This window comes from Mesocricetus auratus, unplaced genomic scaffold (assembly GCF_017639785.1).
Source record: "Mesocricetus auratus isolate SY011 unplaced genomic scaffold, BCM_Maur_2.0 Super-Scaffold_100676, whole genome shotgun sequence".
Taxonomy (NCBI): domain Eukaryota; kingdom Metazoa; phylum Chordata; class Mammalia; order Rodentia; family Cricetidae; genus Mesocricetus; species Mesocricetus auratus.
Genome location: NW_024429266.1, coordinates 152,831,391 through 152,846,524, shown reverse-complemented (window position 1 = coordinate 152,846,524; position 15,134 = coordinate 152,831,391). Strand labels below are relative to the sequence as shown.

At 52.5% G+C, this 15,134-nt stretch overlaps 1 protein-coding gene across 6 annotated transcripts in view; it reads right to left on the bottom strand.

Annotated features, from left to right (window-relative positions):
- The window catches only part of Slc6a6 (solute carrier family 6 member 6), a 75,774-nt gene that overhangs the window by 10,323 nt on the left and 50,317 nt on the right, over positions 1 to 15,134 (bottom strand). For all 6 annotated transcript variants that reach the window (XM_040738468.1, XM_040738471.1, XM_040738470.1 and 3 more), the window contains 6 exons: positions 13,620 to 13,752; positions 8,691 to 8,825; positions 7,767 to 7,870; positions 7,521 to 7,645; positions 3,895 to 4,007; positions 352 to 489 (listed from right to left, as the gene is read on the bottom strand). In XM_040738468.1, the coding sequence (XP_040594402.1) occupies positions 352 to 489; positions 3,895 to 4,007; positions 7,521 to 7,645; positions 7,767 to 7,870; positions 8,691 to 8,825; positions 13,620 to 13,752 (748 nt within the window). The remainder of the gene's footprint in view (positions 1 to 351; positions 490 to 3,894; positions 4,008 to 7,520; positions 7,646 to 7,766; positions 7,871 to 8,690; positions 8,826 to 13,619; positions 13,753 to 15,134) is intronic.

The window sequence follows — 15,134 nt, the reverse complement described above, 5'->3', positions numbered from 1 at the left end:
AGCCTTCAACCCTGTGTTCCCTTCCTCTCAGTGTCATTTCTTCCTATTTAAAGTATGGGCCCTGCCCTCTGGCCATAGCGGGTGTTCTCCTCAGCAGACACCCACACAAACGACTTGCAACACCAAGTGCCAGGGCCTTGATTGACCACAGCATCTCAAAAGAGAGTGTGGGGGAAGCTGCAAGGTCCTTGAGAGCTGGACAGATTAAGGATTGGGGAGCCAAGCCCAAGGAGGTATGCTAAGTACTCCCCTCGCAGCTGCCTCCCCTGTACCCTTGAGAAGGAGGCAGGGTATCAAATCCAAACGTAGGAAGGGAAATCCCTCATGCCGTCCAGAGTAACAGCCACCTACCTCCGTCACCATCGACAGCCCCAGCAGGTAGCTGATGCTACACAGGATGGCGATGAAGATTTCCCGATGATAACCCTTCCTTAGGAAGGACGGGTAAAGATCAACCAAGGATGTGATCTGTCCTTCGACTTCAACAAACTAAGGGATGAGAAGAGAGAAGGGTCGTGAGGAAGCTCAGCACTGGCCTGGAACTCAGAAGGAAGGTTGGGCACATCCGACAAAAGATAGGAGCAGGAGCCCTGTCCTGTGTCCTGGGCAACATCTCACGAGACCTACCTGGAAATCCACGTAGCCAGACTCTGGGCTGTGCAGGCAGCCACTGTGGTCTGTAGTCCAAAAAACTGGAGACATACGGCTCTGCTCAGGTCATACCTGCCCTCATCACTGCAGCAGCTTCTCTAGGAAGCCAGGGTTGGCTCTTGGTCCTGACACACTTGAGGGTGAGTGTGTGGCCATGACAGCATTCTCCATGGTCAGTCAAGCCCAGTGCCACACACATCAAGGCAATGAAATGCTTAGCCTAGCTAGCCTCGCCCTTCACACGGCCACTCAACCACAGCATGCCAAGCAGGTCAGCCTCTGTACTAACCAACTGGGAGACTCTGAGCAAACCCTGGCCTCAGTTTCCCATCCACAACACAGAAGGCACTTCAAGTCTGACTCACAGGGTGGCTTAAACACACTGGAAATCATGGTCTAGAGGATGCTTATCCGTCTTTCCACATCTTTCCCTCCTTTTGGTACCAAATGATTTATCTCGGAGACTGCTATGATCCTATACAAAGAGCCACTCTGCTTTTAATAGCAGCATAAAACTGCACCCTCTGGACACATCACCCTTCACCCAATCAATGACATTGGCAACAACATTCCTTGTCATCAGTCTTTGGGCATGAATATACAAGTCTGTAACAAGGTCTTAGCAGTAACTTAGAGGAGCTGTACCCAGACTGCACTGAGTCATTGAGGCTGAGATGCTAAAGGCTGGGGACATAAACACCTGGCAGCATGCTCACCTCGCATGCAAAGGCCCTGGGTTTGATCAGCAGCATGGCATTAACCAGGCATGGTAGTGCACACCTGTAATCCCAGCACTCAGGAGGTAGAGGCAGGAGGATCAGTTCAAAGTCAGACCTGACTACACAGTGAATTTGAGGCCAGCCTGGTCTACGTGAAATGCTGTCTTGAAAAGACAAAAAGGTTGGGAAGCTCCCCCAGCATTCCTACGAGAAAGATCCAATCATGGAGGCCTTTGGGAGGTGGTAAGGGAGAACATAGAATGGGCACAGAGAGAAACGGGCCTTTCATGTGCCAGAAGGAGTGGCACTCTGCAGCCCCGATTCATGGATAAGATGACCAAGAGGTTCCTAAGCTCAGAGAGAGAGGTGAACTTTATGATCTGACTGATGTGCCCAAAGGGGATTTGAACCTGAAAAACAACTGAGTTATGGTGAGCCGGTAGCCCCGATGCCAAGCTACAAAAAAAGTTAAGATGAAAGGCTGTGACCCAGAGCCAAGATGGGCACCTCTCAGCCTCGCTATCTCCTGTTACAGAAAGGGCAACAGTGACACCCAGGTCAGGGCACTGCAGGGACAGGAGCTAATGTATAAAAATCTGAGTGCAGTGCCCATGTGTTTAGCACGGGCAAAGCCCTACATCCCATTGCTGGCACTACAAAGAAAGAAAACTGTTGGTGCAAAGCTTGGGGAACAACCTCAATTTGGGAGGATAGAAAAGATTCCAGGACAAAGCCTGACATTAGACGTGCTCAGTGCCAACAGCTGCACATGGAAAAACCGGCCATGTGACTTCTGGCACTTGGTGGTATCTTGCACAGTGGACTCTCTGCACTGCCATGGAAGGCTGGCTTCTCCAAAGCCCTCCTATTTCTCCAGGTTCTGTAAGCCAGTGTCTGGAAGGCCAGCGGTCTATTTCCTTGCTCACCTGTGCCTGAGTGAGTGATGATGCCATCAAGTCACTTAAGCACCAAGCCTTGGGAGACCTGCTCTGCAAGGCAGGGTAAAGAGGAACATCCCAAGGCCAGCTTCCACAGTCCCTCAAGATTCCCCGCTTAGCCCGTGGCTCAGCTGAGAGTCACACATCCTGCACTGAGCCCCACTCCCCCAGGGGAAAACACCCGTGGCACCTCCGGCTGGGAAGGTTGTGAGCCTGCAAGGCCTCTTTGGAGCCATGGTGATGTCACGCTCAGCCACTTATTAACTTGTGTTTTTGTTTTCCTCTTCCCCTCTGAGCCCTGGAAGATGTTCTAAAAGCCTCTAAAAGGCACTGCATGGGGTCTGCTCCCAGGGCAAGCTCTCAGAGCAGGAATGATTAACAGAATCTTGCTTGTTTACAACAGCAGCTGCCCATCACCAACTGCACAACGATTTGCTTTTCTGACTCCGAAAAGTTTTCACTGTCTTCTCTGCTAATCTGACCCCCTTGGCTGCCAAGTCTTGTACTGTGTTCTTGACCTTGCTTGCTGTCTCCTCTGGACTTACTCAACCTCTGCTTGGTTCTGAATCCCCCAGGACCCATCCTGACAGTGCTTTCCAATGCTATACCCTTGAGAAGGGCGAGGAGTCAGTATCCAGACCTGATCCCATAGCCTATTTTCAGTTTGACAGACTTCTCCTGAAGCAGCTGGATCCCCAAATCCAGGCCACACAGGAGTTTCTCCTGCCTTTCCTGTCTCTCTCTAGCTGGCCTGAGCTCACGACCTCCTGCCCTGCACACTCCACAGTCTCTCTTCCTGGAGTCTCAAAAATACCCTCACAAAAAGACACCCTCTTCAGGGAAAGAGACCCATAATCTCCCATGGATCTCTCGGGCACCTGAATTCTCTATGCCTGGCGCTGAGCCTCATGCTTCACAAACTATACCCATTAGCAGGATTAGGCAACTGAGGCTCAGAGGGAGGATGATGGATGTGGCCATCGTCACACACAACAATGCTACCTCTCCTGAGCTAGATGCAGCAGATGGCTGACACCAACATTTCCTGGTAGTGAACTGCCTCCTATGGAGCCTTAGCAGGGGCTGAGGCAGGATGTAGGGTTTAGAGCACAGGAAAATGGCTGGGATAGGGGGTATGGCTTAGGGCAGAGTCCATGCTTTAGTGCATGTGAAGCCTGGTTTTATTAAAAAAGCAAAAACATGCAGATAAGGCAGACGTTAAAGCAGCCAGAGGATGGGGAACAGGCTGGCCTCAGTCAGGAGCAGTATGTCAAATGTGACTCAGTTTTTCAGTCATACTTGGGACTGTGGTGGCCTGGACAATAATTGACACATACATTGACATTTGTACCTCTGGGTCCTGATCTTCTATTTCTCATTTATGGCTTGACTTTAGCCACACGCCCCAGTCACCCTCATCTCCTGGAGCAATAGGGTGGAGGGTCTCTTCCCACTACTGGACTGAGGCCTTTCTCAGACTGGCTGAAACCGCTGAGGGGAAGGGTCTGAATATCCCCCAGCTTCTCTAAGGATGGGTTTCACAGTGAGGCTGCCCACATGAGCACCAGAGCCCCACATCCACGTACCTGGCTGTCCAGTCCAAGCAAGAGGAGCATAATAAAAAACAGAATGGACCAAAAGGTGGGCAGCGGCATCATAGTCACAGCTTTTGGGTAGGCAATGAAGGCCAAGCCAGGACCTAAGGGAGAGAAACGGGGAGGGGGCACAGGAGGACATACAATCAGCACCATGTCACTTAGAACCCTGGGCCTCACAGATCACTCTTGTCTGAGTGAGGAGAGGGTCACCTAAGCCCAAAGTGCAGGAGGAGCCAGGGAAAGAGACTGGTGGGGCGTGGGAGGGGCCCCAGGCAAGCATCTGTCTCCTACCCAGTACATGGCCTCCTCTTGGGTGAATCTAAACCCAGACAGACACAGGATCCTAGGGGCAGGGAGCAGGACTGAGCCTGGGGCTCAGGCGGCCAGAGACTGAGGAAAGGAGGACCCACCCCTCACACAACCAAAGCCGCACACTGACGCTGGCTAGAAGGAAAGCCGTGGTTATGTGACTCGTGACTCCCTCCTTTGCAAAGAACGGCTTCTATTTTTGGGTTAATGGCTAAAACACTCTTTAAATGGAAAGGAAAAACAAAAAAAAATTTAGAAGCATGCCCAGTGGGGCAAATGACTTTTCAGGGGGCATGCCTATGGAGCCTCCTGCCCCCACAGGTACCCAAGGTCACACTAGGCAAGGTAGAACGGCCAGGCCTGGCACTGAAGGAGGCAGCATGGGGTGGGACAAACCCCACCCCAGTCCTCACCCACCCACCACGTCCTCTCTATCTTTTTCCAGGCTTCAGTTTCCTCTACCCGAAACATGAGGGTCAGCTGGCCCCAGGATCCTTCTGTTTCCATCTTCAGAGGTGGATACCACTGCCCAGAAAAGGGCTACGGATTCTTACCAGCAGGAAGCTCTGGCCCTCCCAGAGGCAAAGGGGGACAAGAGCCCCGCCCACTCAGAGTGGCTCACAGAGTCATTTGAACACAAACATCTGCTTGTAAAAGCCCCCAAGAAGATGCTTGGAGGGGGGGCACATTATCTAGCTAGTACTTCTGGGCTGAAAAGCTAAAATGAAATCAACTACTAGAAACAAAACAAACCAATCAAGAAGAAATACAGGCCAGACTGCAGGAGACTTGGAAGACGCTCTGTACTTTAAAGCAACCATCAAAACCGAGTGAATAGCTTAAGAAGAAAAAAAAATCCACAAAAACAAACCAATTTTGAAAAACAAAAACAAAAAACTGGAGCCAGAATTCACTTAGTAAAGCATCAACAGCCATATCTGCAGCAGGGAGGCCTGAGAGACCTTACTGGAACAGTGACGGGGGTGGGGGCAGCCGCTGAGTGGTTGGTAGAAAGATTCTAGAAGATTCTTTAAGGTGGGGCCGCTTACCAAGGCGGAATGAGCAAGAACGAGGAGAGAGGGCTAGGTGCAGAGCAGCAGCCTCCCACTCGGAACATCATGAAACACACTTAGGATCAAGTCAAAACTGAAAGCATTCTGGTCCCCTGAAATTTCAAAGCTCCAGCCCTGCCTGGTCCATCCCAAAAATGAGGAATCAGGACTAGCTAATTACAAGACAGATGTAAACTGTGGTACCCCACCCCAACACCTCTGCACCAGACACTGTGAGCAGACTCAGTTCACTTATTTCCTCTGTCTTTCACTTAAAGTTTTCTCAGGCCAGCCTCAGGAGAGGGGCTGAGGACCCTTCTCTAAGGCGACAGTGAGCTTGGGAGAACAGAAGCCGAGAATGCTTAGGCCATTCCGATGCCCTGCCAGTACAGCATGCCACGTCCTGGCTGGGCGTCCCTTAGCTCGTTCAAAAGGTGCTTTTCTTTGCTGTAGCGCTTGCTAAAAATCTTATGGGATCACTGTCGTCCTCGCTGTGCTGGCTGGCAGACATGACTGTGCGGAAGGCTTTTGAAGTAGATGGAAGAAGAAACAACTGTGACTGAGGACACATATGCATGAAAATACCCATTGTGCACAAAGGTCCCCTCGATGGGCCTCATCTTCCTCCCCTAATCAGCTTCCTCCGTGCCCTTGGTGACACCCAGTTACTGGTTTGGAGTCTCCTTGCGTGTGCAAGTGGAAAGAGGGCCATTTGCAGAGAGGCTGGAAGTAGGGCTAGGCACCTTGCTATACAACTTCCAGCACAGGAGGCTGTGGTACAAACTCCTGGGCCCCCAGCCCCTGCCTTGGAGCCCTTGAGGACGGGCAAACAGTTCTCGCGAGTGACCAACTGGGACATAGTGTAATAGATGTGCGTACAGTGTGGAGTTCATACTGGGGGGGGGACGTATCTGAGTTAGAGCCCAGCAGCCAACAGAGGACGGAGGGTGCCTGAGGTCAGAGGAGCCAGTGAGAAGGGAAACGGCTACAGTAGAGGGCTCCACGGACATGCAGTGGGTGGAGACTCAGTGTCCAGCTACACTGCCTGTGGCCCTAGCCTGCCCCAACCCACTCAAGCAAGGGTCCCGAGTTGGGCCCTTGGTCTCATGTGCGACATGAATATCTAGACACACCGTGTGGAAGTACCCTGTGACGTTCCAACACCAGGGCTCAGGACTGGGGAACTGGGACATGACCTTGAGTTTCAAACATAAGGAGGTCCAAGGACAGAGAATGACAGGGACTTAGGGTCCCTGCCCCTGGTCTGCAAAAATCCCTAGAATAATGATGCATAGTCTGCCCCCCATCCCACCCTATCCCGGTGGCCTGAAGGGAACTCCAGCCCAAAGCCCTTGGCAGCCTCCAGAAGGCAAATTCGGTTAAGTTTAGACAATACCACTCTACAAGAGAACTGGGTGGTGAGGAGGTGGCCCCTGGGGATCTCTACCCCAGAACCCCAGCCACTACAAGGCTAAGCTGCAGGGTTAGGCCAAGGCCCAGTCCACAAACCCAGACTCCTAAACACTGTGATGAGATGGTAGGATTCTAGTCCATGTTCCAGAACCATCTTTACTGAACTCGGGGTCCCATGTTGCTAAGGAAGGACACATTCCTGAGACTGACCAACCATCTTGTGACCTCAGGTGTCTTGAGTAGCAACATGGGACCAACTGGCCCCCGTTCCCTAAGGGTAACAGAGTCCTCCTATCCTACTCCCAAATCGGCTCTGTCATGGTCCCTGGGTGGTGTTCCTCCCTGCCCTCTCACTCCTGGTGACTGTAGGGATGAGACTTGGCAAACAGACATAGGAAGGACTGAAGAGTGGATCGGCCTGGTGGTGGGGCTCGCCAGGAGCAGAGTGCAAACCTCAGAAATGGAGGCTAAGATGTCAGCAGCGCTGGCGATAGTGTGCTAGCTGTGGCTGACCTGGGTCTCAGTTGGAAAGCAACTTCCATGGCTACAGCCAGCGGTTGCTGGAGAAGGATTAGGGGCTGGAAGACCACGACTAAAACAGCCACCAATTCCCTTCTCAACCGCCCTTGTTCCTCCCACCTTCAGTGGGCCAGGATGCACTGGAAACCTTTAAATGTAGTTTTTGTACTCAGGTATGGGGGCACATCTTGAGGGGAGAGGGGATGTCTATGTAAAAGGCAGGCTCCCTCCATCCCCCTGGGGTCTGGCTCCATGCCTGCAGTACTCATCTTACACACTAGGTGGCAGTGCCCACCACCACTGCCACCGACACCACCGTACCTGACTCAGCCACATCAGCAATGTTCACCCCTTGCTCTTGTGCCATGAAGCCCAGGATGGAAAAAATTGCGAAGCCAGACACAAAACTGGTACCACTGTTCAGGCATCCCAGCAGCATACAGTCCCTAAGTTACACACACGTCAGGGGGTAAGTTAATCACAACACAAGGAAGCCACGCTCCCTACTTCTCTTTTTCTTTAATCATCATTTCTAACATTCACCGGGCCCGCCAGCGCAACACTTGCCTGTACGAGTTATACTTGTACTTGTTGTAACTTCCCAGTGAGGTCATGGCCCCCAGGCAGATGGCATAGGAAAAGAATATCTGGGTTCCGGCATCGATCCACACCTGAGAGGGAGGGGAAGAGCATTAGGGTGTGCAGGGGGGCCTGACAATGTGAGGATTTTTGACCAACCATAGGGATCCTCGGTGTTGATGAGCCGCAAGGAGCCCCAGAAGGCATAGCCTCCTCTTTGTGAATCAGTTACGAGACTAGACCACTAGAACCACTCTGGGAGCCTTGGTTTTCATGTCTACAGAATGTACCCCCTACCCTGCCCTTCAACGTGACTTCCCACACGCAGTAAACAGTGGTCTTTACTCTGTCTACTCTGAGGTCACTGTGGTCAACTCCCAGGTCAAGACAACTTTGATGGCTAAGTCCAGGGACCTGAGTTAGAACACAAGGCATTGTTTACCTCTCCAGGCACTATCTCCCATAGCTCTAGAAGACAGCAAGCCTACCTTCCTAGTTCATAGCTCAGGCTGGCCACCAACCCTGCCCTACAAGAAACCCAGAAATGCTGGCCCCTGGGAGGCAACTGAACAGCGTGGGATCCTGGGACAAGGGCCTCAAAGGGTATACAAAAGTCCCCTGGGTCTCACAAACTCCCAACGCCCCTCACAGCTATGTGCTGGGATTGACCCCCTTAACCTTCAGGGCTGCCAATCAATCCTAAATCCCTCCCTCATCTGAGGATGCCTTCCTGAATACTGAGTCCCTGCTCCTGGCATGGCCTTAGCCAGTGCCATGCCTGAGGCAGGCTCTGGAGCTTGGAAGGGCCACAAGCCACCACGGGCCCAGTGGAGAAGTACCAGGCATCAACGCCCGGCATGAAGAGCCACAGAAAACACAGCCATCTGCACCCTGCGCACCACCCTGCCATACCTGTGGGTCCTCGAGGCGGCTGATGTCAGGGTACAGGTAGAATTTGATGCCTTCGCCAGCACCCGGCAGGGTGAGTCCACGGATCAGCAGCACCAGAAGCATGGCAAACGGGAAAGTGGCGGTGAAGTAGACGACCTGTAGGGGTTAGAGGGGGTCAGGCGGGCCTGGGAGCGTCCTCGCTGCAGTGAAGTACAGATATCCTCTTCTCTCAAAGGCAGCAGGGCACACTGGGAGCAGCAAGGACGCTGCAGACATGCTGTGTGACCTTCAGCATGTTACTTAACCCCTCTGAGCCTCTGTCACCTTTCCTAAATAGGACATAAGGATCTAGCTTAGAGCTGAAAAAAAATTTAACTCCTAGGCTAATTTACATAGCTCTTCTAAACATGGAATTTAAAAAAGCAGGCAAGATGGAAAACAAATCCTCCCTGCTTTGAAGAGCTGATCACTAGGGGGGAAAAATACAGACAACACACAACTGAGCATCACCTACCAAGGGTGTATGCAACAGCTCAGCGCGGTATCTGTCACATGGCGCTCAGCACATACCGGCTGCTATTACACTGTCAGTGTGACGCTGGGGTAAACAATCAGAGGGCTGGAGAGAGTACTCAGTGGTTGAAAGAACTAGCTGCTTTTACAGAGACCTGAGATCAGCTCCCAGCATCCACTGGGCAGCTCGGGACTATTTGAAACTCTGGATCCAAAGGATGTCATGCTCTCTTCTGTCTAACGCAGGCACCAGGCACACACACACATGTAGGAAAATACCCACACGCATTAAAAAAAAGTCAGAACCAGGTGTGAGTGCACATCTGTACTGCCAGTACTCAGGAGGCTGAGGAGGGAGCGTTCAGGGCCTGCCTGGGGACACACAGAGAAGTTCCTCAGCTCCAGTTCTGGGCCTTCTCTTGCTGAGAGATATGGACACAGTGAGGACTCTCTCTGGGCCTGGCTTCCTCCTCCTATGAAACGAGGACAAGGGTCACCGCAGCCCTTGTCAGGGGATGCGTGAGGCTCAATACACTCAGACGACAGCAAATGGTTGTCAAGGCACACACAGCCTGATTGAGGGTGACTTGAGAGGAGGTGGGTGGGAACTTCTCTAAGGTCATGGCCAGAATGGTGAAGGCCCAGCTTATGGGTGATCCACGAGACACTGTGTGTCCCAAAGGCCAGAGTCGGGGGTAAGGAAGGAACTGGTAGCAGTGCCCTCTGCCTAGTCCCATGAGCTGTTAGGTCACAGCACTGCTGGGCAGTTGGCCTTTACAAAGGGTGGCAGACCCAAGCAAGGGAGGCCATCACTTTCTAGGGAGTAAAGCTCCTTAGAGGGGAACTCAAGCACAGTGCCTAGCAGCTGGGGCCACTGTCCCTCTATAGACTTGGTCTCTACCGATAGATGAGAGCCTTCAACTGGATAGGCTTAGGTACCCAGCACTGAGGCTACAGAGCAAGGAGGTGTTTGGCCCAGAGAGTCAGCTGGAGTTGTCAGTCATCTGTCCTACCTCCCAGTTGGCAACTGTGGCTGAGGCTTCAAGGGGGACTCTGACCTCGCCCTCTGTCAAGGTCTACAGGGAGTGTCTGGAGATACTTAACAACCCAAACAGTGGTGGCATTCCACAAGGCGGAAGGAGGGAGGGCCTCTCCTGTCGGACACCCCTCCCTGGCTGCCTTTCTTCCTCCAGGCCTTTGTGTCCCTGGCACTCTTGTTTCTTTTCCCTTGATGGACAGATGGACACCCAGGACAAAGGCCAGTCAGGAAGCCATTGAAAGGGTAAAAGAAAGAAAATCTGTCTGTCCCCTCCCTTCCTGTGGATGGGCAGGCAGGCACCCCTTGCCAGGTTCCCTCTCTGAGGCCCTGCAAGGCCACACCCAAGCTGGTAAACAATAGCCACACACAGGAGCCCTTTGGAGGTCCCCAGAGGGCTAAGGCTTCAAAGCAAGTAGATTGTAGCCAGAATCACTGGACTCATGGGGCAGGGGGCTCTCCCTGGCTTGTCTCTTTAATAAGCATTTACACGATGCCTGCTATGTGCCCAGCATGGTGCTGTGAACGTACTCAATACTCAGCATACCTGAATGAGCTCAGGGCCATTACAACCTGCCCCTTCCCTTTTGAGAAAAGCAGGCCCATGCTGGCCAATGTCACCTGCCTGGAGTCCCCAAGTAGTAGTATGTTGTCAGTGGTGAGATATGATCTAGGCCAAATACTTCCAGGGCTCCTGGGTCTTCAGGAGTGCTACTGTGTTGACACCTGAGTCATGCTGCTCCAGCCATTATTCCAGAAAGCCAGCTTTACTGTTCCTTGTGTTTTGTAGCTTTACTGTTCCTTGGACGAGCCTGGGAGCCCTTCTCAACTTTTCCGTGACTGTCCCTTGGGATCCTCCAGGGAGAGGCTGGTGCCAGGCGCCACCATGGGCCCCTGTCGGTGGCCCAGTAGGCCTTGCTGTGGGACGCGGTATTTTTCCACTCCTGTTTCTGATCCTCCATTACTCCCCTGAGCTCAGGGCCAGAGGCCGTATAGAAAATGTAGGCTTACAGGACACCTCACTCCCAGTCCTCTGGAGGTTGGTGGGCAGCAAGAGGGAACTAGCTTCCAGCCCCCTGTTACTCACTCAGCCTTACTTGAGAACAGATGGCCTGGGCAGCAAGAGTCGTTCAATCACTGACTGCACACCAGGGGAAACTGAGGCTGAGCAGGTGAGAGGGACTTGTAGTCATTCTATTTGTAGGGGCAGAGGTAAGTTGTAGAGAGCCTAAGTCCAAACCCAGGTCTGCCCTGGAGTGTGACCATAGGTCCAGCCAGCACATGTCCAGGCCCTTCCTGGGGAAGCAATGGCAGTCTGTCTCCTTGAGAGAGCAAGCAGGAACATGCCCGACTTCTGCCTCACTGCACCTACAGCCCAGCACAGGGGTGAGACTGAGAGCGAGCTTGGCCACTGATGAGCTGGGTAGCACCGGGAAAGTTAGTTAAGCTCTCTGAACCTCAGTTTCAATTATACAGGATCAAAGAACTTCCTGAGGATTAAATGAGCTACAACCCAGCACTGAGAGGCCATGTCAACACCCCAGCTACCTGGCTTGTTGGAGGAGTGAAACTGATACTGAATTTGGAACCTACTTCAGATCCTCGCAGAGTTGGAAAGGCCAAAACCAAGAGCCTGAACTCTGGAGCCCAGGCCTCCATCCATCACCCTCCTTTCTCCTGGACTAAGTTAGCCACAGAAGCAGGCTTGGCCAAGAGGGCTCAGCCCCCACGGCTGGAAGCCTGGTCTGCAGCCAGGGCTGGAAGCTGAAGCCAGCCCGGGTGGGCCTCTGGATGGGTAAGCAAGCAGGCGAACGGCCTCTAAGGGCCTCTCAGCACTGAGTTGGAGGAAGTCCACAGAGCTGTTTGTCTTGGCTTCTCTGACCCATCAGGCGGCTATTGTTCTAGGAATCACAGCGTGCCCCACAGAGCAGGGTGTAGCTCAGTGTAGGTTGGGGGCAGTGGGGCTCTCACCAGTCACGTTTTCACATGAGCCACAGATGCAGCCTGGCACCCTCTCTTTGACCTTGGCTCTGTCCCCTGTGTGGTGTGCTGTGTCCTAAATATTGCTGACTGTGCCTGATAGACATCAACCTCCTCCATCAGACTGGGGACTCCCTACTTCCAAGCCAAAGGCCTTTACACTGGCCATTGCCTCTGCTGGCAACACTCCCCTCAGATACTCAAACTCTCCACTCTTAGTCAGGGTTTCTCTGTGGCTTTGGAGCCTGTCCTGGAACTTGCTCTATAGACCAGGCTAGCCTCGAACTCACAGAGATCCACCTGCCTCTGCCTCCCGAGTGCTGGGATTAAAGGTGTGAGCCACCACTGCCTGGCTTCCACTCCTTTCTCCTCTACACTCAATCACTTCAGTAACCCTTGCCTGGCTACCCTACAGAAGACAGCCCACACTCCTCTCTTCTCTCCTATAACTCAACTCTCTTCCCAGGCAGCCACAGATGCCGAACACTATGTATGGATCCCCTCGCTGTTTCTAAGACAGGATCCACACACAAGAGGTTCAAAGGACATCAGTGTACCCCAAATATGACTGACACTCTCTCCAGCATGCTCAGCACCAAAGCTCTCTGGACATTCCCTGACAGATTCGCTTCCATGTGAGGAAGCTGGGGCAGAGGACAGAAGGTAATTGCTGCTTCCTCAAGAGTGTGGGTCAGGTCTATTGGTGCTCACACCTGAGGTACTTAATATGCCTCATTTCAACTCCCACGTTCACCGTTTGACAGCAGAGGGGACAGGCTTGGGTGGCAGGGAACTGCTCTAGGACAAGTTGCCTGATCTCTTCTGAACCTCTGTGTTCTCACTGTTTCGAGGAAAGCAACATGCATGCTCCCAGGAAGGACTGCAGGGAAGTGGGGAGCATAGTGTACAGGGTCCCTAAGGAGATAGGCAACAGCCATGCTCCTTCTTTCTGCTTGCCCTGTGGGGTAATTCTAGTACATTGTGGTCCAGGCCTGGTTGGCTTCCCTTCAGACTGAGGTTCAGTATAGCAGTGAGCTCTGCAGCCCAGACAAGGACGCAGGGTAGCCGGGCAGCCCCGCTTCACCATCTGTTCTAAACCCCAGGTGGCTGCCAGCCTGCTATGCAAAAGTTTGGGTCCACACTGCAGGCTGATGGCCACAGCCAGCAGCAGGACTTGCCACCTGGCCTCTGGCTCAGCGAGCCTAGCTCATCACACCAACACTGCACATCAGGGACAGTGGGGCAATGGCTAGTGACACCAGCTCAGTGGTGGCTGTCCACCAGTCACGGGGTCACTAAGCCTGTCCTGTCAGAGCACTCTCCTGTCCCGACATGGACCCTCCTCCTAGGGTAGAGCTCTGTGAGGAAAAGGCTGGCCACAGTATGGCTGTATCTGAGGCAGGAGACAGGAGTCCACTCACCTTGCCCGTGGATCGAACACCCTTCCAGATGCAGAAAAAACAGACAAGCCAGACTAAGAGGAGGCAGAGTGCAAGGTCCCATTTCAGAGCACCTGGTTCATCGATTCCAGAGGACAGGCTGAGCACATTGCGCCTTTGGAGAAAGAGAACAAGGAGGTCAGAGGCTGGGGGCCACTGGACAGCAAGGCTGGCACAGGCAAAGTCCTGGGTTCCGCCTCTGGCACCATGACAAAATAAAATACAAAATGTTCATTTTCATTCCAGCATCTGGGAGGCGGAGGCAGGACTGCCTTGAGTTTGAGGAATGCCTGGGCTACACAGTGAATTCCAGGCCGGGCCAGCCTGGACTACAGCATGCGAACAAACAAATAAACAAACACACAAATAAATAGATAATCAACACCTACAAGTGTGAATGAATGAATAAATAAATAAATAAGTAATCAACATCTACCCCCATTTCCACAGAGATGCCTCAGTGGCAGCCCCGACCCCTGGCACTACATGTGCATAAGCCTTGGGACCCATTTGTCAGGAAGACAATGGAGAGGAACTAGGGTAGCAGGGTAGTCAAGAAGCTGCAGAATCCTTATCAGGTGACCTCAGGATCAACCCAGCCAGGCTGTGGGCAAGTTAAGTTCCCCAAGCCTCCATTTCCTCGTTTGTAAAATGGATACTGATTTGGGTGGTAAGATGGCCCCACATGTGAAGGTGCTTGCTGCTGAGCCTGTGACCTGAACAGTGGAAGTAAAGGACCGACTCTTTCAAGTTGTTCTGACTGCGCACACGCACGCACGCACGCACGCACGCACACACGCACACACACACGCACACACACAAATGTTTTTAAACGGGGACTGGTTATCTGCAGGATCCCATGAACAACCTTCAATTTTAACTGTAGGTCAAACACAGGATTCAAATCTCTGCTTCTGTCTAAATGCTAACCATGGGCAAGCTACCCACCCACCCAGACCACTGTCTCAGTATGTAAAATGGGGGTGGACCCCCCCTTCCCAGTACCCTTTGTCCTAACTTCCTTGACCTAACTCGACTGTTATCTGGGAATGGTGGTTTACACCTGTAATCTCAGGCTGAGGCAGGAGGATTATGAGCTCTAGGTCACCCAGGGCTACATAGTCAGATCCTGTCTCAAAAGAACAAATTCAATCAACAGGGAAGAAAAAAAAAGGCCTAACCCTGAATGTTATCTAGATCTTTTCCAAGGTATAAGCCTCAGAAAGGCAAAGTGGGCCCTGTTGGGCACAGGGTACCCATCTTGCAGCAGTAGCTTGTGAAGAGAACACCACAGAAATATCTAGTACCTTGCCAGGGTCTGGAGGTGGCTGACTTCTGACATACCTGATCTCATGACTGCAGGATGAAAGCATTACCCAAAGAAGCTACTGGCATATAGCTAGTGTTTACATAGTGCTGGCTTCCTCCCTCCTTCCCTGCCAGGGTTTTGAAGCTCTCTGGAGAAGGCAGGTCCACAGCTTTCAGGACAATTCCCAG